Source organism: Ceratotherium simum, chromosome 24 (assembly GCF_057802395.1).
Source record: "Ceratotherium simum simum isolate JZ-2026a chromosome 24, ASM5780239v1, whole genome shotgun sequence".
Lineage (NCBI taxonomy): Eukaryota > Metazoa > Chordata > Mammalia > Perissodactyla > Rhinocerotidae > Ceratotherium > Ceratotherium simum.
In genome coordinates, this window is record NC_141923.1 from 35,624,947 (window position 1) to 35,647,809 (window position 22,863).

Below are 22,863 nucleotides of genomic sequence, written 5' to 3' on the forward strand. Positions count from 1 at the left end.
TGCGCAGCCGCCTGGGAGCTGAAGGGGGAGGGGCTAGAAGGCGAACCGGAATTGAGAGGCGGTTCCGTGGTGCGCGCGCCTCAACATCCGGGCATCGCCTTCCTCCTTCCCCTCGCCTCCTCTCCGCCGCACACCGTGCCGACAGGAAGCGGAAGTGAAGAATGGGTGTGCGGGCTGCCTCTTAGCAACGAGAGGCGGGTCAAGTGACACAGCCAGCTGACTCCGGTAGAGGAAGACGCTGTGGCTGGGGCTGTTGCAGCCACTCTAGCCCGGCCGGGGACCGAGCCGCACGATCATCGTCAGAATGTCGGGCAAAGACCGAATTGAAATCTTTCCGTCACGAATGTAAGTAAAAGAATGGGACGAGCAGCCCTCACAGGTTCAGGGACGCCTGCCCGGAGCCGCGGTCCCTCCATGCCCTGGACCAGCAGGGTCCCTGTTTCCTGGGCCGACCCTGAGCTCTCCCCAGTCCCTTTTCGTGAGTCCGGGGCGAGGCTTCATGACGGCCCCCTCACACGTTCCTGAGTGAACCAGCCTGGACAGAGCGACCCCGGCCCGTGGGAGCGGGCGCCCGGCCTGCTGGCTTTTGTGGAGGTCCGCTGACTTGACTCTAATCGAGCCGTTCCTTCCACACTCCCTTGTTGAGCCGGGCACTGGATTTATGTAACTATGGATCGTCGCCACTCCTGCCCACAGAGCTCACAGTTCAGCGGAGAGATGGACAATCAACGAGATTTGATAAATGCTCTGAGAAGGGAAGTTTACTGCGGTCGGAAGCGTATAGGAGAACCTTCTGATTGCGAATTGAATTGAATCGAATCGCCCCAGCGTGCTCGTTAGATTCGATCGTGGATCCCCTTACTCATTTTCCAAGATCTTGTGAAATGTCACCTGCGGCGGGAAGATGTCCCGATTTTCTGAGGGACTCCTTTTGCTCTGTCATCATTGCACCTTGTTCAGACCTCTGAACACGTTGAAAAGTGGTATTTATTTACATATGTTTCCCACTGGACTGTGAGCTCTCGCCAGGATGAGGTCTTGATTATTAATCCATAGAAAGTGCACAAAAAATGTTCTTTGAACGAATCCGTGCCTTGGAATCTTTCTCTTTTGACCTGAATTCTTTGGCAGGAGAAATAGCATAGCGCCGTAGGTGTTTGGCCAGTTCGTAAAGAAAATTTTGAAGTTTTCTCAAATGTGCCTGACAACGTGTGGAAAGTAAAGAATGTTCCTATTTGCCCTCTCCTCCTCTTCCTCTTCTTTTTTTCAGTGAGGAGCGGAAAATCAGTTTTGGCTCTGACATTTAGATCTTCTGATCGTGGTCCTGTCGCTTTCGGGGTTTCTGTTGTTTGTCTTCATCCTGACCGTTTTCTCAGAGAATCTGAGGGCACTTAAAATAAAAGTTATATTCAAACCCCAAACCTAGATTTTTGTCTCTGCCTGGGTGGCTACAGCTGGTAATGAAGTGAAGGGGTTTTTGTTTGTTTCTTTTTTAACTTCACCTACTGATTTTCTAATAGCTGTTTGTACTTGGCGGGACGCCGGTCGATGTGGGGAGAGGCAATGCCTGTGAAATGGATAAGGAACAGGACTACTCTGGGGTAGTAGGAACTGCAGACCTCCCAGCACTTAATGACTCTGACTCCGTCCAAACCTCTGCACTGCAAGTCCACCACACTCTAGCGTGGCTTCTAGCAGCCTGAGGCTGTGCTCCTAGGATGACCCCAGGCCCCGTTAAAATGCCTGCCGGAGAAAGCTCATGGCTGCCTGGAAAATTTTGTTTGTTCTATCCAACACCTGACAGTAGGTCCCTGACCTCCCATTCTTAAGGCACTTACTAAAAAGGGCTTACCGTTATGAATCCTTCCTTCTCCTTTGAGATGTATATATCTCTCCAACTTAGAAGTGTCTTTCTCAAGGACCTGAAAACCATTTCTTTGAGATGTAATCATCAGGAGGGATACGGCCTCTGTCTCCCAGTCTCTGTGGAGGGATAGAATCCTAACTTCCCTAATTGCCAGCTAGCAGACACAGCTGGCCTAATCACATTTCCACTGACCAACCCTGTGTGATTTTCACTTCTCTGACTCTACCTGAGTCCCCTCTCACCCCCCTCCCTCATTCTTCCTTTAAAACACCAAGTCACCTCTGCACAAATCAGAATGGAGCTCAGCTCTTTGCCCTGCGGTCAGTGGTTATTGAATAAAATCTGTTTTCACTGCTTTAACTGATATCTGGCTGTGTTGATCTTTGATAGTAGTCAGAGTGTTAACATTTTTTTTTTTTACTTTGAGACTGAAAGGTGAAAATAGACTTCTTTGAGCTTAGACAAGAAAATGATAGGTTTGTGAAGGTGAAAATTGCTGTTTGAGAGCACTCTGCTTGCTAATTGCGAGGAAAAGTAGGTGCAGGAAGTAACCGCTTCTCTAAATAATTTTCCTAAGGCTTAGCAGCAGGTACTGTGTCATGTAGTCAGATGTCTTTGATTCAGCTAGAAACAAAGTCATCATCTTAGCTGAAGGTCAAACATTTTTCGTAGAGCTGAGCAGCTCTGAAACTTGTAAAAGAGCAGGTTTCTTAGGAGCTAGGCTAGAAAATACACTAGCAACTGCTGTTTCAGACAGTTCTACCTTGCAGTTTTATCTTGTGAAACGGGCTTTCACCGACTTGGGCACCAGTGAGGGCAAAACAAGTTTGGGGTGGAAGCAACAGAGGCGTGAAGGATTTGGAGTCAACAGAAGTCAGTCAAACCCAGGTTCTATTACATACTGGCTGTAAGCACTTGGGCAGGTCAGTCTTTGAGTCTCAATTAAAATTTGTCTATTTCACAGAGGTACCATTACCTAGGAGGAAATTAAAATTAGCATGGTAAATTCAATTTTATCAACCAGTTCACCTTTTTACCATAAACTTGCTGGAATCTGCAGTACTAGCATTTGACTTAAATTTGATCCACCTCTTTGAGCCCAAATTCTGATGGTTAGTGTCAACAATATGGTATGTTAAATGTACACATTGGGGTGGATAGTTTCTGCTCAGGCTGGAAACTGAACCAGTTTCACTTGGTTAGACCTCCAGCGAGGCCAGTCAATGCCAAGTGGCCAGTCAGCCACTGATAGCTAGTTTTTTTCCAAAGAATTGTTCACCTGATGCTATAGGCAGTGTGGCACGTGGTTGGGGTACAGTGGACCTAGGTTTGAGCCTTAGTTTGAGTCTTGGGCAGGTCACTGGAGTCAGAAATCTGGTTCAAGTTCCTGCTCTGCCTTTTTTGTGTGTGTGTGTGTGTGTGTGTGAGGAGATCAGCCCTGTGCTAACATCCGCCAATCCTCCTCTTTTTTTGCTGAGGAAGACGGCCCTGGGCTAACATCTGTGCCCATCTTCCTCCACTTTATATGGGACGCCGCCACAGCATGGCTTGCCAAGCAGTGCGTCGGTGCGCGCCCGGGATCCGAACCAGCGAACCCTGGGCCGCCGCAGCGGAGTGCACGCACTTAACCGCTTGCGCCACCTGGCCGGCCCCCCTGCTCTGCCTTTTGACTGAGTGACTGCAGGAAAGTTGTTTCACTTTTATGAGCCTCATTTTCCTAGCTTTTAGGATAACGTCTCAAGTCCCTTCCAGCTATTGAATTGTCTCAGTAACCTTTGCCCTATAGTAAAAGATTTTGGTATCATCTAAGAATTTAGCCAAAAGGTTCATTAATACATGCTATTTTGCAGTTGGTTGTAACACTAGTCATATGAAATTATATCCCCTTAAACAAATCCCTTTAAGTATCTACGTTATACAATGTATTATTGGATCTTATTACCTACTTTTTTTTTTTTCCATTATTGAATTTTATCTGGCATATGGTAGCAAGAACAGAAATGTTGATGCCTGCTGTTGCTTTCTTGACTTTGGTATTGGGGTTTCTGAGGGGAAAACATTGAGATAAGGAGGTAAAGAGACTTCGGTAGCTTGTCACTTCTCAGGAGTACATATATATCATCTGTTAACTAGAGTCATTTACAGATTAATAAAATGATTACTATTAGGGTCTTGATTGATGTTATCAAAACACTTTAATGCCACACTTTTAATAGAAAAAGTAATAAATGGTTGTGGCATAAAATCCAAAAGGTACAAAAGAATATAGTACTAAAAAGTAAATCCATTTTTTTCACTCAGCCCCATTTCCCAAAGGAAACTGTTAGCAGTTTTTGTGAATCCTTTCTAGAACTATCCTCTGTATCTATATAAGCACATTTATCCCTTACTTTGCATAACCAAGACCATACAATATAGGAAGCACATGTAGATCTACCTTCCTCTTTTTTTTATGGCTGCATATCATTCCATTGTATTATGAACCATGATTAATGGAACATTGAACTTGTTTCCACCCTTTTGCTATTACAAATAAGGCTAGAGTACTCATACTTAATCTTGTGCATGTTTTTGTATACATGGGGAAGTAAATCTGTAGGATTAATTCTTAAAGTGGAATTGTTGATCCTGAAGGTAAGTGCATTTCAAATTTTGATACATATTAGTGGACAGGTTTTTTTTTTTTAATCTTTAATACACCTCTAATGGAAACTGAAACACAGATACTGTTTGGACTTACAAATCAAATAAGTATTTAAACTATGCTGGCATAATAAAACAGGGCTCCTGGTAAATTTTATTATGATTTAATAAATACTTATTCCAGATATTGATTAAAGAATTGTTTTGTTTTAAATAAATAAACTTCTCATTTATGGAACACTGGAGATGGAAATCTACAGTATTGAGAAACCAATTAAACCTGTCAGCTACAAATGCTGTATATTCTCACTCTGGTGATATCAAAGAATAAAGCATAATTTTAATACCCTTGGGGAGTTATTTTTATTTTTTTAAACGATGGGAATAAATGTCTTCAACTCTGTTTATATAGGGCACAGACCATCATGAAGGCTCGGTTAAAAGGAGCACAGACAGGTCGAAACCTCCTGAAGAAAAAATCTGATGCCTTAACTCTTCGATTTCGACAGATCCTAAAGAAGATAATAGAGGTAGAAGGAACTTTGCTTAGAACAGTATTTAGTTTAGAAATATCTAAGGAAAGTCCAGCATGGCCCTTGGCATTTTAATTTTTCTTTAAGTTATTTTAATTAAACTTTTTTTCTTTCAAAAGTAAAAATACTATTATAAGTGTAACAAGTTTCAGCTAGTTCATTTAGTAAAATGCAAACTCCTTGCTTTTACCCGCAAAGCCCCACTTGATCTGATCTGGCCCCTGCCTGCCTCACTGACCTCATTTGGAACATTCTTCCTAACAACTTCCTCCAGGACCTTTGCATTAGGTATTTCTTCTGCCTGGAATGCTCTTTCCCCAGAACTTCTTATGGCTGGCTTGTCTGGCCATTCTGGTCTCTTCAGAGAGGCCATTACTGATCACCAAATCTGAAGTGACCACCATATTTACTTCTTTCACATCTACTTGTTTTATTTTTATCACAGTATGTTCTCCTGGATGATATTTTCTTGTTTGATTGTTTACTTCCACTAGAGAATGTAAATTCCGTGAGAGCAAGCTCTTTGTCTTTTCAACACTGTATTTCCTGTGCCTGGAACAGTGCTGGCACATAGTACGTTTTAATTGAATGCTTTTTGGATAAATGATCAGTGAATAGAGAAGTATATAAAAAAAGTGAAGGTTCTTTCCCATGTCCCCCTCCCCACTGCCCCAACTGTCCTTTCATTTCCCAGAGGAGTTCTTTGTGACACTTTGGTTTATAACCTTTCAGTCCTTCCTTCCTCCCTCCCTCCCTCCCAGCTGTATATGGCCACACACATGGATGTTTTCAGTAACAAACATGAAACTATTATATATATATATATATATATATACACACACACACACACAATTCTGTAACATTTCTGCCCCTCTCCGCCTTCCCCCCACCCTTATAGCAAACCATGGACAGCTTTCTATGTCAATACTTATAGATTTGCCTCGTGCTTTGTAATAGCTGCATGGTACTCCATCACATGGAGAATGGAATTTAACCCTTACTGTATTGATGAATGTATAATTGTACCATTTTGGTGGGGGAGGGTACTCTTAAATATGTATGTATGTATGCTGGTATTTCTCTGGAAAAGAATCTTAGAATCTTGAGGATATGTTCATTTAAATTTTTAATAGCTAACTGCCAAGTTGCCCTCTAAATTGTTATACTAATTTACGTTCCTACCAAATGATTAATGAGAGAACCTGTTTTCTTAAATTCTTCCTAACTGGATATTAATCTTTTTTTATTCGTTGCTAATCTGGTGGGCTAAAATTGCTATCTTATTTTAATTTACATTACTTTTGGTTATTTATGAGGTTGAGCATCTTTTCATGTTTACTGGTAATTTGATTTTCTTGGGGAATTTTTTCTCTTATTTTTTGGTAGAAGTTCTATATCTATACATTCTTTTTTTTTTTTTTTTTTATAATTTTATTTATTTTTTTCCCCCAAAGCCCCAGTAGATAGTTGTATGTCATAGCTGCACATCCTTCTAGTTGCTGTATGTGGGACGCGGCCTCAGCATGGCCAGAGAAGCAGTGTGTGGGTGGGCGCCCGGGATCCGAACCCCAGGCCGCCAGCAGCGGAGCGTGCACACTTAACCGCTAAGCCACGGGGCCGGCCCTGTACATTCTAATTAGTGTGTAAAATGCTAAAAATATTTTCTCTAGTATTTTTCTTATCTTTTAACTTATAAAAAATGATATCTTAATATTTGGTCACATCTGTTAGTCTTTTCCTTTATATGGCTTTTGGGTTACATGTGATGCTTAGAAAGTAGAAAATATTCTACTATATATTATATTGTTATTTTATGATTTTTTTGAAAAAAATACCTTTATCTGTAATATTTCTGGACTTTTTTCTTTTTTGTTGTGATGTGAGGTGGTCGAGATTTTTAGCCTTATTTTATAAATAGATGGCCCATTGAATGGTCTTTTTACTAAATTTCCCTATAAACTTGGGCTGTTTCTGAACTCTCTATTCCACTTCATTGACTTATCTGTTCCAGTACCAGATGTATTTCCTTATCATAGCTGTACATTTTTAATACTTGGTAAAGCATCTCCCTACCCACTTGTCCTAGTTTTTCTTCTCTTTCAAAAAAAGTATTGGATATTCTCAAACATTAAATATTGCAGTTGTATTTTAGAATCACTATGCCATTAGGATTTTCACTGCACTGCAGTGAATTTAAGAGATTTGAGCAAATTGGCATGGGCCCATTCGGGAAGAAGAGGTCCTTCAGTCAAGATTCACTTTTCTATTTCTTAATGTGTTTGTTCTGATGTTTTAATTATAAAACTCATAGGTTTACAACATTGTTAGTGACCATAACTAAAACTGTTCAAACAAAATTGAAAATTTTTATTTTTATTGTTATCAAATCAATATTTACATCACACCTGGCATAAAATAGTGATGGTTATTAAAGGAACATAATTATGATGATTTTTCCTTGTTAAAAACTTGGTTGAATCTGCTGTTCATGCTTTTCCAGACTAAAATGTTAATGGGTGAGGTGATGAGAGAAGCTGCCTTTTCACTCGCTGAGGCCAAATTCACAGCCGGGGACTTTAGGTAAGAAGACTAAATGGGGTGTTTTGAAAAAGCAAAGTGCTTTCATGTTCATAATTTCATTTAAAAACCATTTTTAATTTAAAAATATCTAAGTATTAAAGACAAATGATATCTTAATAATAAGGAAGAACACTTTAACCCCATCACCTTAACACCACTGTCAGTATTACCACCCACATGTATCTGTTACATAGTTGCAGGCACCAGATACTTAATATTTTATAGTCTGTTTTTATTTACCATTGTATCATAAACATTTTTCTTTGTTTTCAGATGGCTGCATAATCTTTCTCTGGATGTACCATAATTTATTAACCTTTTCTCCTAATGGTGGACTTGTAGATTGATTTTCAGGTTTTTGGAATATTAGACAAGATGCCAGGATTATCTTCATGCATATATATATTTTTTTTTATAAATTATTTCCTTAGGATCAATTTTTGAGAATGGAATTGGTTGTTAAAGGACATGAATTTTGTCATATCAATATATCCTTTGCAAAGCATACAAAATGGTTTAGTTATTGCTTTACAAAGGGGTTTTGCCAATTTAAATGTTATATGATTCTCCAAATAAGCCTGTGAGGTAGATCAGGCAAGTATTGTTCTTCTCAGTTAAAGTTCAGTGCCTTCCTGAAGTCAAATGCCTGTTTAGGGAAAGAGGTGGAAGTTGTTTTCAGGGTTTTTGATTTTAGTCTTTTTACCCAATGACACAGTGCCTCCATTCTTAGTTTGTATTATCTAGGAGCATGACCTGGTGGGCAGGTCTCACAGCCTGAGGGCCATAAGGCCTTTTGAAGTAGTAGGCTTTAATTTTTGCCAGTGCTGGTAAGGTAACAACTTACATTGACTTTTCCAGCAGAGGGGGGAATCAGTAGTGTATAAGTGGTATATCTGTGTTTTAGGGTGGTTTTGAGGAAAACACTTTATTTTATGATAACAGGTTGAGAGTCAGACAAAGCCAGATGGAAGTTAGGTTCCAGGGTAAAGGAATTGAACTCCTTGCTTAGCCAATTAAACAGCAAACCTAGAAGGAAGGAAAGTTTTCTCCAAATTACGTTGGCGGAATAAAAATCCCTAAAGGCACATGCATGCACCACATGTCTGAATGAAAACTCAAGCAATCCACGTACTTTAAAAGTCGTTCTTTGTTGTTTTCTTATGGCTAATGTTTTAATATTGTGCATTTTTTACTTTCTGAGACCCTTCTGGCAGCAGTGATTTTTCTCCTTTCCTGGAAAAAGACAGTTATCAAAACATATTTAATTGTGACATCTCACTCTTGTTGAAATTATCTGATGGGTCCCTGTAGGTTTATTTCTCATTCTAAAAACTCAACGAAATCAAGGCCTTTTCTTTTTCTGCAGCACCACAGTTATCCAAAATGTAAATAAAGCCCAAGTGAAGATTCGAGCGAAGAAAGATAATGTAGCAGGTAGCTTTTCAACCCTTTAGAACCCTTTGGAGAAAAAAGGTAACATTTTAAAATTAACCGGTTTATACAGCAAGATCTTGATGTCCCAATATCTCTTTTCTACTTAGAACAAGTTGATTGGCTTTACATGTTAAAACCATTGTAACGGGTGGTTGCCAGGGGATGGGGATGGGGGAAATGGGGAGTTGTTGTTCAGTGAATATAAACAGTTATACCAGGTGAATACATTCCGGAGATCTGTACAATATGGTGCCTGTAACAATACGGTGTCATGAAATTAAAAACTTCTTAAGAGGGTAGATCGCATGTTGAGTGTTCTTACTACACACACACACAGGAAAGAGAACAAGAAATCTTGGAGGTAATGGATATGTTTATTGCCTTGATTGTGGTGATGGTATCGTGGGTATATGTGTATGTCTAAACTCATCAAAATGTATATGTTAAATATGTGCATTTTTTTGGTATATTAAGTATACCTCAAAGCTGAAAGAAAAAACATTGTCACAACCAGATCTCTTCTTACTCGGGATAATTTGACTTTTGAATAGGAATGAACAGTTAAGGCAGGTTCCTACATTCATTCATTGAAACCAGTTACAATTCCAGACAATCTCTTGACTTTTGAGTATTTGCTGAAAAACAAACACAGGAAACAGTGATTAAGAAACAGTACTTCAAGGACATGTTTGTGAATCCATCTCTGTTTGTGTGTAACAGGTGTTACTTTGCCAGTATTTGAACATTACCATGAGGGAACTGACAGTAAGTGTGAAACTTTTTATGTTAGTGTGTGTCTCTGGTTTCTCCTGATTCCTCTTTAAATGAGCTTTGTTCTGGAAAATGGTGCTAGATAGATCTTAGAGTTCAGTGGTTCCAGTGTTAGAAGCTTTCTTATCTGTACAGTCAGGACAGTAGTTAATCGGTTAATCACAAAAACGTTATGTCAGGGAGTCATGAAACATTGTACATGTCTTAAAATATTTTATTTCAACCTAGAAATATATAAATGTATAGATTTTATTTCAACCTAGAAATATATAAATGTACAGTCATTTGCTTTTTTTGGTTTGTTTGTTTGTGAGGAAGATTGGCCCTGAGCTAACATCTGGGTCAATCTTCCTTTATATGTGGGATGCCACCACAGCATGGCTTGGTGAGTGGTGTGTGGGTCTGCGCCTGTGATCTGAACCCATGCATCCTGGGCTGGCCCCAGAGACATGGCTTTTCTTTGATTGTGATTCCACAGATTAGACTTCCCATGTTATCTTTCTGCATAAACCACAGTGCATTGTTTATAATTTCCAGTTTGGGTCTCTTTAAAGTAGAATAAAATCTTAGACTCTGTAATACAATCTGAATGCTGAATCTTCCTAGATTTTTATAGCTCACTTTCAATTTTTTAAAGTTGTCTCAGCTTTTCCTAATTTGACAGCATTTTTTGGGTAGTAGCACATCTTTATTGAGTCTTTCCAAGTAATCAACTTTTTTTCATAGAAACAGCAATATTCTTTTTTTGGCCTTCGTTTTTCATTGGTTCACATAGAGTATTTAGTACAGCGCAAATAAAGAGGGAGCACATTCTGTGGAGTCACCTGTTAACAGAGAGTGTCACTGTACTGAGGCATCAGGCAGGATGAGCTACAGAGGGGATGGGGCGCATTGGTTAATGCAGCAAGCTGGTGAAGTGAAGGTTGGTTAAGAGCTTCTCCTCTAGTTATATTCAGAATAGCATCCGTGTGGAAAACTATTTAGCAGCATGTCTACAGGGTCTGGGCAGTGAGATGAGCACTTCGTGTTTGCATGTAACAGTGGTTAGTGGATTTGTTTTCCCATGTTTGTATTATTCTGACATATTCTTTTGGGGAATTTTAGGGAAGATTATTTATTCTCTAATTACAAATGTTTCCTGTGTCTTTCAGGTTATGAACTAACTGGTTTAGCCAGAGGTGGGGAACAACTGGCTAAATTAAAGAGGAATTATGCCAAAGCAGTGGAACTACTGGTAGAACTAGCTTCGCTGCAGGTCAGTAGCAGAATTGCTGGAGAACTCTGCAGTTTGATTTCTAATAGGCGAGTGGGGGAGATTCAGATCTTGAATCAGAGCCTACTGCACTTAGTACTGTAAACTGTTTCCATGAACCTATGTGAAACAAGCGAAAGATGCTTTGACTTCTGAAATGGTGGCTTCTGCACCGTTGTCCCTGCTTTTCATTGCTAACAAAATGTTTGTGCAATGGTATAGTTTCACTCTTTGCTAGGTGAGAACAGCAACAGTCAGTACTAGATTTAAATGCAAATATAACATGGTTTATGCATGAAAGCCATTTTTTTTCCTTTGTGGCCAGTTAATATATATCTAGGTCATCAGTGCATAATTTTCTTGTCTTACCATTTTTATAACTTTAGGTGAGTCTGAAGTAAACAAATTATAATAGCATGGAAATAGTGTTAACTCGATGGACATCTGACAAGAATTTTCTGTTTTTTAAGCATGTTGAAAAGATGTAATCTTGGTTTCCAAAAGTTCTCTGCAAATGCAGTCTGAATGAAGCCAGTGAACAGGGCATGATTATGAAGACTCTTTGCTTACATTATTAATTTGTCCTCTTATTTTAGACTTCCTTTGTTACTTTGGATGAAGCTATTAAGATAACCAACAGGCGTGTCAATGCCATTGAACATGGTGAGTGTGAGCTGCTGTGAGGCTCTTTGTTCTTCACTTGTGCATACTCCACTTGGCTATGCAGCTGCTAGGAATCAGGCACTTAGCGCACGGTGAATGAGACATTGCCCCTGCCCACAGTGGGAAGGTGGTGAGTCAGTAGCACAGGAAAGTGTTGTTAGTGCCTTGGTAGTAGCGTGTGTGTGTGATTTGGGAGGAGTTACAGAGGAGAGTGGTGAGTTAAAAATTATGAAATGTTTTATTCATTTCTGGTTATTCATGAATAAAGGGTGAAATTCTGTTTCTCAAGGGCCCTAGTGTTTTCTTTAGTTCTTTCCAGTGATTGAATGATATATCTTTTTGAATACATTAAATATTTAACTTTAAATCCCTCTCTCTTTGGCCTTGTGTGCAGTTCTTGAGCTGTTGGCCTTGATTTCTAAAAATAAATTTTCTCATTTGATGCATTTATTTTCCATCTGTTTAATTTCATTATTTTAAAACTACACGTAGTGTTGACACAATACTTTTTGCTCAAGAAACTCAGTTTTCATTAAAGAAACATTTATTCAGTTATAAGGTAAGAAAGGAGCAAAATTTGAACAGCAAAGAAATTATTTTGCTTGGGTTCTGTTAGTGTTAAAGAGGAAGTTATCTCATTTTTTACAAACTGAAAACACATTTCCTGACTGTTTGCTAGTGCCAGGCCTTGTACATGAAATTGCAAGCAAACAAAATGGGTAGGTAGCAGTCCAGCTCTCAAGGTGTTCCCAGGCTAGAAACAGAATAGGCAGATTCTGTGCAACTAAATAGAGCCTTGTGACTGACACAAATCTCAACTTACTGCCTTCTCTGCTTGATGCTCTACTTTTTAACAGTGGATTGCTGTTATATTTAAAATAACATCTGTGGTTCAATATTATATATTCATATAAATTCAGTGTATTCATTGTTGTGTATATCGTGGTCCAATGTTACCTGTCCGTAGAAAAGACACTAGAAGGGCACATACCAAAATCGTTAGAATAGTTGCTTTAGCGTAGTTGGATTATACTTCATTTTATTTCTTTTTCTTTGTGTTTTTGCTTTCTAAGTTTTCTGCATTAAATGTATGTTAATTTTACAATTCGAAAAAACAAGTAACTATTATACAAATGAGCACTGGCAGTTTGAAAAAAGGAGGTTTGAAGTTCTCACGTATATATTTTTTTAAACCCTAGTCATCATTCCCCGGATTGAACGTACCCTTGCCTATATCATCACAGAGCTGGATGAGAGAGAGCGAGAAGAGTTCTATAGGTTTGTTGGAATTGGCAGTTATTGATCATTTTTTGTTTTCCATATTCCAAAGGCTCGATTTGCTGAGAGACTTGTTGGCTTATGTTCTTTAGAATTAGTACAGCTTGTATTTTATTCTGATAAATAAAAAGCAAGAAAAAATGTTGCCAAAGGCTGTGGAGGCAAATCTATGCCAACTTTTACACATACCTAAAACATGGCATCTCCAGATTGGAACTTATGCCCTTCAGACAAACTATTAATAGACTTGATTATTCTTAAAAATGAACTAGTGATGTAGATTGGGTGTCACATAAAAAGAAGCTAAAATTAGTCAATCAAATATGTATTGCATGTTGTATATGTTCCAGGAGAAAGTATAAACTACTTGAGGGCGTTATGTAATACAGTCGTGCATTGCTTAACGACGGGCTATGTTCTGATAGGTGCATCGTTAGGTAATTTCGTTGTTATGCGAACATCATAAAGTGTACTTACACAAACCTAGATGATATAGCCTACTACACATCTAGGCTATATGGTACTAATCTTATGGGACCACAGTTGTATTTGCACTCTGTTGTTGACCAAAAAGTCATTGTGCAGCGCATGACTAGTATAAATCATACCATTAGAGCATTAGCACAGGACTTGGAGAGAAATGATGCATGTACATGAATTGGTTATGAACATTTACAGCTAGTAAGGATAATAAATACTAGATAGGTGGTGTACAGGGGTCAGTGTGCCAGATTCAGAGAAGTGGGAGACAGGTGAAAGCAGGCATATTCAGGGAAGACGTGGTTGTCTTGGACCTTGAGTAGCATCTGAGTATGATTTATAATCTTAATTGTCAAAGGTTAATTAGTTTCTGTCCTTCAGTGACCTTCAGGGTTGTGGTGATCCAAATTGAATGATTCAAAATTTTAATAAATGTCTGCTCAAAATCTGTTCCATTATCAAGGAATGGATTTCAAAGTTTATTCACCCCCAGGATAGGAGCTTTTGAAATCAGTTATTAGCATAAAATATTTGTGTATTCTACTTCAAATCTTTTTTTAAAAAATGGGTTATAAAGCCAGCCCCGATGGCCTAGCGATTAAAGTTTGGCGCACTCCACTTCGGTGGCCCAGGTTCAGTTCCCGGGCGCAGAACCACACCACTCGTCTGTCAGTAGCCGTGCTGTGGCAGCAGCTCTCATAGAAGAACTAGAAGGACTTACAACTAGAATGTACAACCATGTACCGGGGCTTTGGGGAGGGAAAAAAAAAGAGAGAGAGAGAGGAAGATTGGCAACAAATGTTAGCTCAGGGCAAATCTTTCTCAGCAAAAAAAAACGGTTATAAATTACTGTTGAAATTATTAAAAGTAAAATTTTGTTGTAGTTTGTAGGTGTTTATTATCCTTGTTACAAAACTAGAAGGAATTAAATCTACTTAGTACTGAAACAGCATTCAGAAAATTCCCTCCTTTATTTTACAGGTTAAAGAAAATACAGGAGAAGAAAAAGATTCTCAAGGAAAAATCGGAGAAGGACTTGGAGCAGCGGAGGGCAGCTGGGGAGGTGATGGAGCCTGCTAATCTTCTGGCTGAAGAGAAGGACGAGGATCTTCTGTTTGAATAATCTTGCCTGCTCTGGTTCTTTCAGAAGCCCTAACATGGCACCATTTTAATTCACAGTGTGTAGGTTTGGTATGTGAGGCTATTTATTTTTTTGGCTTAAGAATTTCACTGGCTGTAAAATTTCCCTGGATGTCTGTCTATGGGATTGCCTTTGCAAAATCATAATTCAGCAACCATTTATCACAGAAAAGATTTGTAGAACCTACCCAAGAACTTAAAAAATTTATTTTGTAGACGTGTCACCCTACTCCCTTTACATCTGTTACAAGTGATCTGCTTACCAAGCATATTAGGAAAGCCCCATTAGGAAATGGCAGTAGTCTCAGGCCAGCACATGGAGGCCAACTACTGCTGGAGCCCCTTTGTTCCTGCCCACTTGCACTCCTTGGCACTGTTACCTGAGATCCTGCAGCCATCCCTGTGTTCCTGTGGTACTTCTCTCCTCAAGCTTCATGAAAACCTTCACTTATTTTTCCATGCATGACAGGTCTCTGTCCTGTCTATCATGGGAGCAGTTCTGCCAATTTAAATGTGACTATGGTATAAACAGTAAAATGATTTAAAAATGAATTGTTCCTTTTTTTTATTAATTTACTGCTAAGACTAACAGTCATGTTCTTATGCTCAGACTGGCACATGGGCTTGTCTTCCAAAAAGAGCTTTCTCTGCAGGCATGTAGGAAGTGGGTAGCCTCCCTTTTTTTCTCCCTTCATTTATCAGTGTTTTACTAATAAGCTGAGATGATTATTGAATTTTGGGGTACTAATAAATGTATGATTGCCAGTGCGTTAAGAGAGCTTATTAATACTTCTTTCCTAATCTAAGAAAAAATACTAACTCCCATTTGGGAGTAAGTAAGAAGGTAACTGTCTACTATTTTATAAGCAGTAACCACTTACCGTCTTCCATATAGGAAGATGAGGCATTTGTGTGGCCGTTATCAGGAGGTGACAGGTTTTTCACGCTGTTTGATTTGATGTGAGCTATCCATGATCACTCAGGCTTTCTTGTACCCAGTTCCAGGCATTTTTGACATGTCTGGCCATGGAACAGTTTTTAGTTAGTGAAATTGTAACACTAGCCTTATTAGTATTGTATTTAAATCCATTGGTATCACAGCCTAGGCTCTCTAAAGTACCAAGTAATTTTGCAAACATTTAACACCTGCTATAAAATAACAGATCTTAGTTATGGCCAGGCACCGTTTTGTGTGTTTTATATGTGTTTTTTATATATATTATCTCACCATTAGCCACCATAAGAAGTACATATTATTTTAAGCCCACATTTCACAGAAGATTTTGAGGCACAAGGAGCTTGAGTAATTGGTCCTAGGTCAAAAAGCTAGAAAGTGAGGAATTCAGGATTTAAATCCAGGCAGTCTACCTTCAGAGTTTTTACACCTTTAACTGCTATCATTTCTGCCTCTCCTATATTTAAAACTTGAGATAAAGCTAAGACATAGGGCCTGTGCTGGATGAGCTGATTTTTAGGAAATCCTGTTGTTGCTCATAGAATAAAATCTCAGATTCAGTATAAATTCAGTAGTGATTAGAAAACCAACAGCTGAGTTCAGAAGTAAGTCTTGAAAATAGGTAACATCATTGAACTGCTTAATATGTAATCCTCCCAATACCCTGGTGAGGTGTAGATACTATCATCTCCATTTTGCAGATGAGGAAACAGGTTGGTCAGGTCAAATAGCACAGCTAGCATGCAGACTAAGTGTATCTTGATTTCAGAGCCTTGGTTCTTAAGTACATACTGCCTCTCTAGGAGGCAAAAATTAGTTTGAAGGTAAGGGTAGAGAGCCAGATTTTTTAGTGGTTTTTCATTTAGGTAAATTGAATGTCCACCTTAAAGCATTGATCCATAAGTACCTTAGATTTCTCCTGTGGCTTCTTAAAGCTCTGGTATTTATTGGCCTTGGCTAAACTCCCTTCAGAAGTGCAGATAATTTTATGGTTTAGCATGTTGTTAAAAAGAAATCAGGAGAAAATTGTGGATAATTTGTTGTGTAGGCTTGGGGTGATCTGATCCACAGGGGAAGGGAATAGATCAGGAATAGTAAAAAGCTGGACTGGGGTAGCAGGTGTGTATATGTGTGACACTTTTTGTTGGTATGTGATTTGCCTCCTTTGGGAGATATACAGTGGTATAGTAGAAAGAGGGGAGAAATGAAATGTCATATATTTTCAACAACTTATATCCTATCCTGAGTCTCCTCAAATCCTTGGCTGCATATAAGCAGAATTTGCCCAAGTATTACATACCTTCTTTTTAAATTTTATTTATTTTTTGGTGAAGACTATCCGTGCGCTAACAAACATCTGTACCAGTCTTCCTCTATTTTGTATGTAGGATGCCGCCACAGCATGGCTGATGAGCGGTGTGTAGGTCCGTGCCCAGGATCCAAACCTGCAAACTCTGGGCCACCAAAGTGGTGTGAACTTAACCACTATGCCACCCAGCCAGCCCCTCTTACGTACCTTCTTCCCCAGAAAACTTTCAAGTTCACAGCGTTGTCCATCTTTAATACAGGTGTTTTGTTTTGTGAGGAAGAGTGTCCCTGAGCTAACATCTGTTGCCAATCTTCCTCTTTTTGCTTGAAGAAGAAAGAGTGTCCCTGAGCCAACATCTGTGCCAGTCTTCCTCTATTTTGTATGTGAGATGCCGCCACAGCATGGCTTAATGAGTGGCGTGTAGGTCCATGCCTGGGATTCGATCCCATGAACACTTGGCCACTGAAGCAGAGTGCATGAACTTCTTAACCACTATGCCACAGCGCCGGCCCTGGTTTTTTTTTTTTTTTTTTTTTTTGGTGAGGAAGATCAGCCCTGAGCTAACATCCAATGCCAATCCTCCTCTTTTTAGCTGAGGAAGACTGGCCCTAGGCTAACATCTGTGCCCATCTTCCTCTACTTTATATGGGACGCCGCCACAGCCTGGCTTGACAAGCAGTGCGTCAGTGCACACCTGGGATCCAAACCTGCAAACCCTGGACTACTGAAGCAGAGCGCGCACACTTAACTGCTGCGCCACTGGGCCAGCCCGGTTGTTTTTTTTTTTTTTTTTAAAAACAAGCAATTAAGGAAACGTAAACTCTACATCTGTGCCAAGAGGGGGCACTCCCCTACCATGAAGAATAAATTAAAAGGTATTTTGTGTTTCACCCAGAGGTTCCAGTGGACTTGGTTCAGGCACAAACTTGAAGACAGGGTGGTCATTAGATATGTTGAAGCTTGAATGGCAGAGGATATAAACCCAGCAAAAGGAAGTACTCAGTGGCTTTTTTTTATTTGAAATATAATTTTACTTTTTATTTTTACAATACAGTGTGCAGTATGACATCTCAAAATAACAGAGTGCAGATACAGGGTAAGAGAATACAAAGGAGGACTAACAATAGATGTCAGGTTACCTTTATTAATGCTAAATCCCTGGTTTATATTTTCCACACACATTCACAAAATTACATTCAAATTATTCCTCATCAATACTTATCCTTAGGCCATGAGAAAAGGAATAAAATTCCAGACATTAGATTTTCATAGAAAGCAAATCTGGATTAGTCTAACTACTATTCTTCTTTCTGTTTGTTCTGACTTAAGAAAATTTAGTAAAGGAAGTTATTTCCTTATTTGAACTAACATGTGCTTTCCATTAGCTATTGGCATCATTCCTATAAGTGGTTAAGACCTCCCCCACACTGGGGTCTCTAATCAGAAGCACAGAGAGACAGGAAATGGAACTGGCCAGAGCGGCTTGACAACTAGGTGTACAGCAAGGCTTTTTTCCATTTTCTTTCATGGAAGTCAGCAACAACTCCGTTTTCACTTTGTTTAGGGACTGTGTTGAATATCAGCACATCCTTATCACTGGATTGAGAAAAGTCTGGGGCATAAACATTTCTATCCCTCTACCATTGCTGATGAGGAAGAAGGACTTTACTGACCCCCAAAATATCTCCTGTCACCTCCCACCTCCTAAAAGTATACTGTGGCATGGCATGCCTTGGTAGGGGATTTGCTTGTTAAAGCCACGTCTGAGTCTATCAGCACATGTCCCTAGTGTGGCCCTGCAGTCTGCAGGCTAACTCAGGGACTGACACAACAGCCACTTACTGACACTCCCTGAAATCTCATCTAACTCAACTCACACTACCAACATTTTACATTTTAGGGTTGAAAACAGTTGCCAGTTATGAGAAGCAGCTCACAAAGCTCCATTGTCTACCACAGACTACCTTTCATTCCCGAAGAGAAAGTAAACTGGAAAACTGAAAACATTAAGTGCTTCTATTCCTTGGATATCAATGCTGAAAATCAGTGACCTTTTCATTTTCCTGCCATAAGCTGGAGTGTTGCAGACCTGAAGAGACAGTATGTATGGCATTCCTTCCCTTAACCCAGGAATGTTACTTTCTTCCTAAGGAACATTATCTTGAAAGTATTTCTGCATAAGACACTCCACAGCCAACTTTGAGGCCATGCAAATTTGAACAGAAAAAGGCAACATATAAACTGTCTACATTTGTTCAAATAAAATTATGTAGAAGAGAAAAAAATCAAATATATACATGACACTGAGACAAACTACTCATTTAAAACAATTGCTTATGTTAAATTAAGTGACAACTCAGTATTATTCCAGTGTTTAGCTGTGGGAACAGGAAATGCTGTAGCTAAAGTCGTCATAAAAATAAAATCAAGACATTCACATTTGAGGTTGTTTGTCACACATCACACCATCCCTAAGGCTTGAAAAAACTAACAAATTAACTTTCCATGTCAATTACAGAAGTTGAATTTTAAAGCTACAGCTACAGACACAGTACGAAAATCCCATTAGCTTAAACATTGATGATTTAGCAAGCTGCTGCATTCTGGTCATAAGAGGCAGACCTTGTTAGGATAAAAACCTGCTTCCATATGCTTAACTTTTTCCCCCAGTGTTCTTTTCCTAAAATGTTCAAATGACTTTCAGGTCATCCTTTCCTTCTGATCTCAAAGTCAATTGTCATAGTATTTCCCTCAGATATATATAATTTTTATTTCAATGTTGAACAAGTGTTCTCAATGACTATTTGTCAATCTGTTAAATATTAGTATACAGTACAGCAGCTATATATTCATCACAGAATTCCAGTTTATTACCTATATATAGAGCACAGTCATCAAATTATACTTTGCTCATATATAAAAATGCAAAATCTGTCAAATGTGCTACGTCCTCTCATGTATATAAAAAACTATCTGCATCATGAGGAAGAAACTTTTTAACAGTCAACACAGTTTATATGAACATCTGCCATTCATAAAAATGTAACTTACACATTCTATTGTACTATGCAGATCAGAGAAAGGAAGCAAAGTTATCAAATCAGTTGCAACAATTTAAGAAAAAAATTCATAAAATCACATTTTAAAAAGATCAGCATATGTTGTATATGTTTAACTAGATCAGAGTTTGCTGAGTGTGCAGTGAAGTCTGATCCACAAAGTGAGCTAAAAAATTGGGGCTCTAATGGAATGTTTTTTAAGAATTAAAAGACAGACAAATGAATTCAAGCCTAACAGAGTAGCTCCAGACCAAAGTGGCAACTTGTTTTTAGGAAAGTATTTCTGATGACTAAACCAGTCTTCTAACCAAATACTGTCTTGCCAGTGCACAGAAGCACAGACCACCCCCTCGCCACCACATTTCCATGAAGTCATTTAAGTTAACTGTTAAATAATATCAATATTTATAACTATGTGAGATATGGACCACTGTGTATATACATACAAGTTTTTCATGGAAATATGACTAGGCGGAAAAGATTTAGTTAGGTGAAAACAGAATTAAAAGGTTTTTACATGGATAAAATGGAACTGCTCTGTTGAAAGCTTCCATTTAGAATCCCCAAACAAGGCAAAAAACTTCTAAAGCCATGTATAGAGAATAAAGACTGCTGTGCACAAATCACCTAAAGGGATTTTCTTTTCACTAGTTTGAGATCTAAGAACAAGTCTACAGCTTATACTGCCTGCCACCATATCCTCAGCGTCTTGCTGAAGTATCAGGGCTATCTTCCTACTGGCAGTTTGCCAGATCAAGTCCACTCATGCCACAGAATGGATGTTTCCTTCACCTCAGCCAAGTGGACGGCACCCACTGAGGTTCAGTATCAAGTTTGTTAATTAATCTAAGCAATTCCTGATAGGCTTTATCAAGATCTGAATTCACAATTGCCGTGTCAAAGTAGTGGCCATTGTTCTGTTCCATCTCTCTAGTCTTCTCAATGATTTCTCTCAGCTCTTCAGGCTGCAAAGGGAAGATAAAAACTGTGAGGTCATTCCACTCCTTACCAAAATATACATGAGTCAGAGATGGATGAAGAACAAGAAATGATCTTACACTGCTTTTTTTCTGTCTCTCAAAATTCTCAACCTCAGGAGCTCCTCCCCAACCCTGTCATGGCCACAGTGATTTCCTTTGCTCTGGCATCTTCAGGACTCACACTGTGAATCATTTGGGACTCAATATAGCCTGTTTATACTGCTATTTAGGTTTTCATATATTTCTGTCTTATCTCACCCGTAAGACTAGAGGCTTCAAAAGCACAGAATGATACTTTGAATTCCGTACAGACATTTGTTTTTAAACATTTTAGCATCATAACCTCTCCCTAAAAATAACATCCTCTGTAACACAGAGTGAACCTTTCTGGTTGGAGCAAGGGTGGGAGGACCCATAGCACCATCTACCCCTGGCTCTTAGACAGCATCCCTGCCCTTTTATGTCTGTCACAGAGTTAGAAAGAGTAAACATTATGGGGATAGCAAAGGATTAATAGAATGGGTATCTTTTTCTATAAAAACATTGGTGGTCAACCCAAGATTTAATAATCTATGTTTTTTGGAGAAATACTCAGCCTAATACTTTCAATTGCCTCTCTATTTTGAATACACAAAGAAGGTCTTTAATAAAGATGCAAAAAAGTATCCTAAGAAGAGTTTGGGAACTGATATAGAACAGGCTACTTTAAAATATTGGGTAAAGGAAACAGCTGTTTCACATAGACAAGCAGGTAGCAAGGCTATACGCAAAATTTATCCAGAACCTTCTGATTTCAGGCACATGTGTTTAAGAAAGTGAAACTACCCCCAAATCACTCCTGTCAATAAAGAGAACTAATTAGACTCAAGTCCAAATGTTTCAGATAAAGTCATACATGAATACTATATTGGACCCACAATACAATTTATATCATTCAACTGGTTGAACTTCTGTAACAATAGGAAAACATATTTAAAATATGATAGTTCTGGCTTGTCCTGAGGCAGTTTCTTGTGTGGCTCTCTAATTTTCATTCTGGAATGTTGTGCATCTGGCTATGGTACACAGAATCCTTTGTTCCCCAGCAGGGACTCCACTACACCACTGTAACTGAACACACTGTAACATTCGTGCTAAAACTTATATCTATTCAAAGCTCAAGATTATTGAAAGAACATTCCATAACTCAGAATCTAAACTTTGTGGTGCTAGAGTTGAACTGTAAATGTTAAGCCCCAAATCTTACATAAATTCATATGAAATCCAATCCACCTAGTTTATCAAATTTAAGGCATTATTTCATCTTTTGCCAAAATGGCTTATATCATTTATTTGGTACTTTATGTTTTAATTTTCTCTTATTTTTCAAATTACAATTCATGACTAAGATGAAACAAAATGTTTTTGCTCAAAAATTTTTGGACTGAGAAAATTAGCCTATAGGCCAAACTGACCGTAGTAGTTCATACTCTCAGTTTACCACTCTCAAGTCCCCATTCTAATAGAACACAGAGATTCAGAGTATAATCAGATAACTGATTGTTTACATTCTGCATCCAGTGAGGAACACCATTACTTTCCTAGCTAGCACAATTTCATAGAGTTAAAACTGAGGATTTGTTTTTACTCAGCAATTCTATTGTGTGAGTGATAAAGCACTACTGGAAATACCAAAGGAGAAAAGCATAAGTGGAATAAAGGCAATCAGACACACCATTCGCTGCCCAACAACTGCTGAATATACATTCTTACTGGTGTGCATAGAACATGCACCAAGACAGAACAAATGCTGGACCAAAAATAAAGTTCAACAAATTTTGAAAGACTGACATCTTATAAAACATGTTCTCTGACCACAATGAAATTATAAATCAATAAAATGTGTTTTAAAAATCTCCAAATAGGTGGAAATTATGTAC

General features: G+C 38.8%; 2 protein-coding genes across 6 annotated transcripts in view; one reads left to right on the forward strand and one right to left on the reverse strand.

Moving 5' to 3' along the window:
- The first annotated feature begins 99 nt into the window (after window positions 1-99).
- Window positions 100-15,193, forward strand: ATP6V1D (ATPase H+ transporting V1 subunit D). Its single transcript, XM_004426259.3, has 9 exons — window positions 100-345; window positions 4,923-5,040; window positions 7,544-7,623; window positions 8,990-9,057; window positions 9,778-9,822; window positions 10,980-11,083; window positions 11,677-11,743; window positions 12,943-13,021; window positions 14,483-15,193. The coding sequence occupies exons 1-9, from the start codon at window positions 305-307 to the stop codon at window positions 14,622-14,624; spliced, it is 744 nt and encodes a 247-aa protein (XP_004426316.1). The 5' UTR covers window positions 100-304; the 3' UTR covers window positions 14,625-15,193.
- Window positions 15,194-17,901: 2,708 nt separating this feature from the next.
- The window catches only part of PALS1 (protein associated with LIN7 1, MAGUK p55 family member), a 95,730-nt gene continuing 90,768 nt past the window's right edge, over window positions 17,902-22,863 (reverse strand). For all 5 annotated transcript variants that reach the window (XM_004426258.3, XM_004426257.3, XM_087448346.1 and 2 more), the window contains one exon: window positions 17,902-20,929. In XM_004426258.3, the coding sequence (XP_004426315.1) occupies window positions 20,753-20,929 (177 nt within the window). In that variant the 3' untranslated portion in view covers window positions 17,902-20,752. The remainder of the gene's footprint in view (window positions 20,930-22,863) is intronic.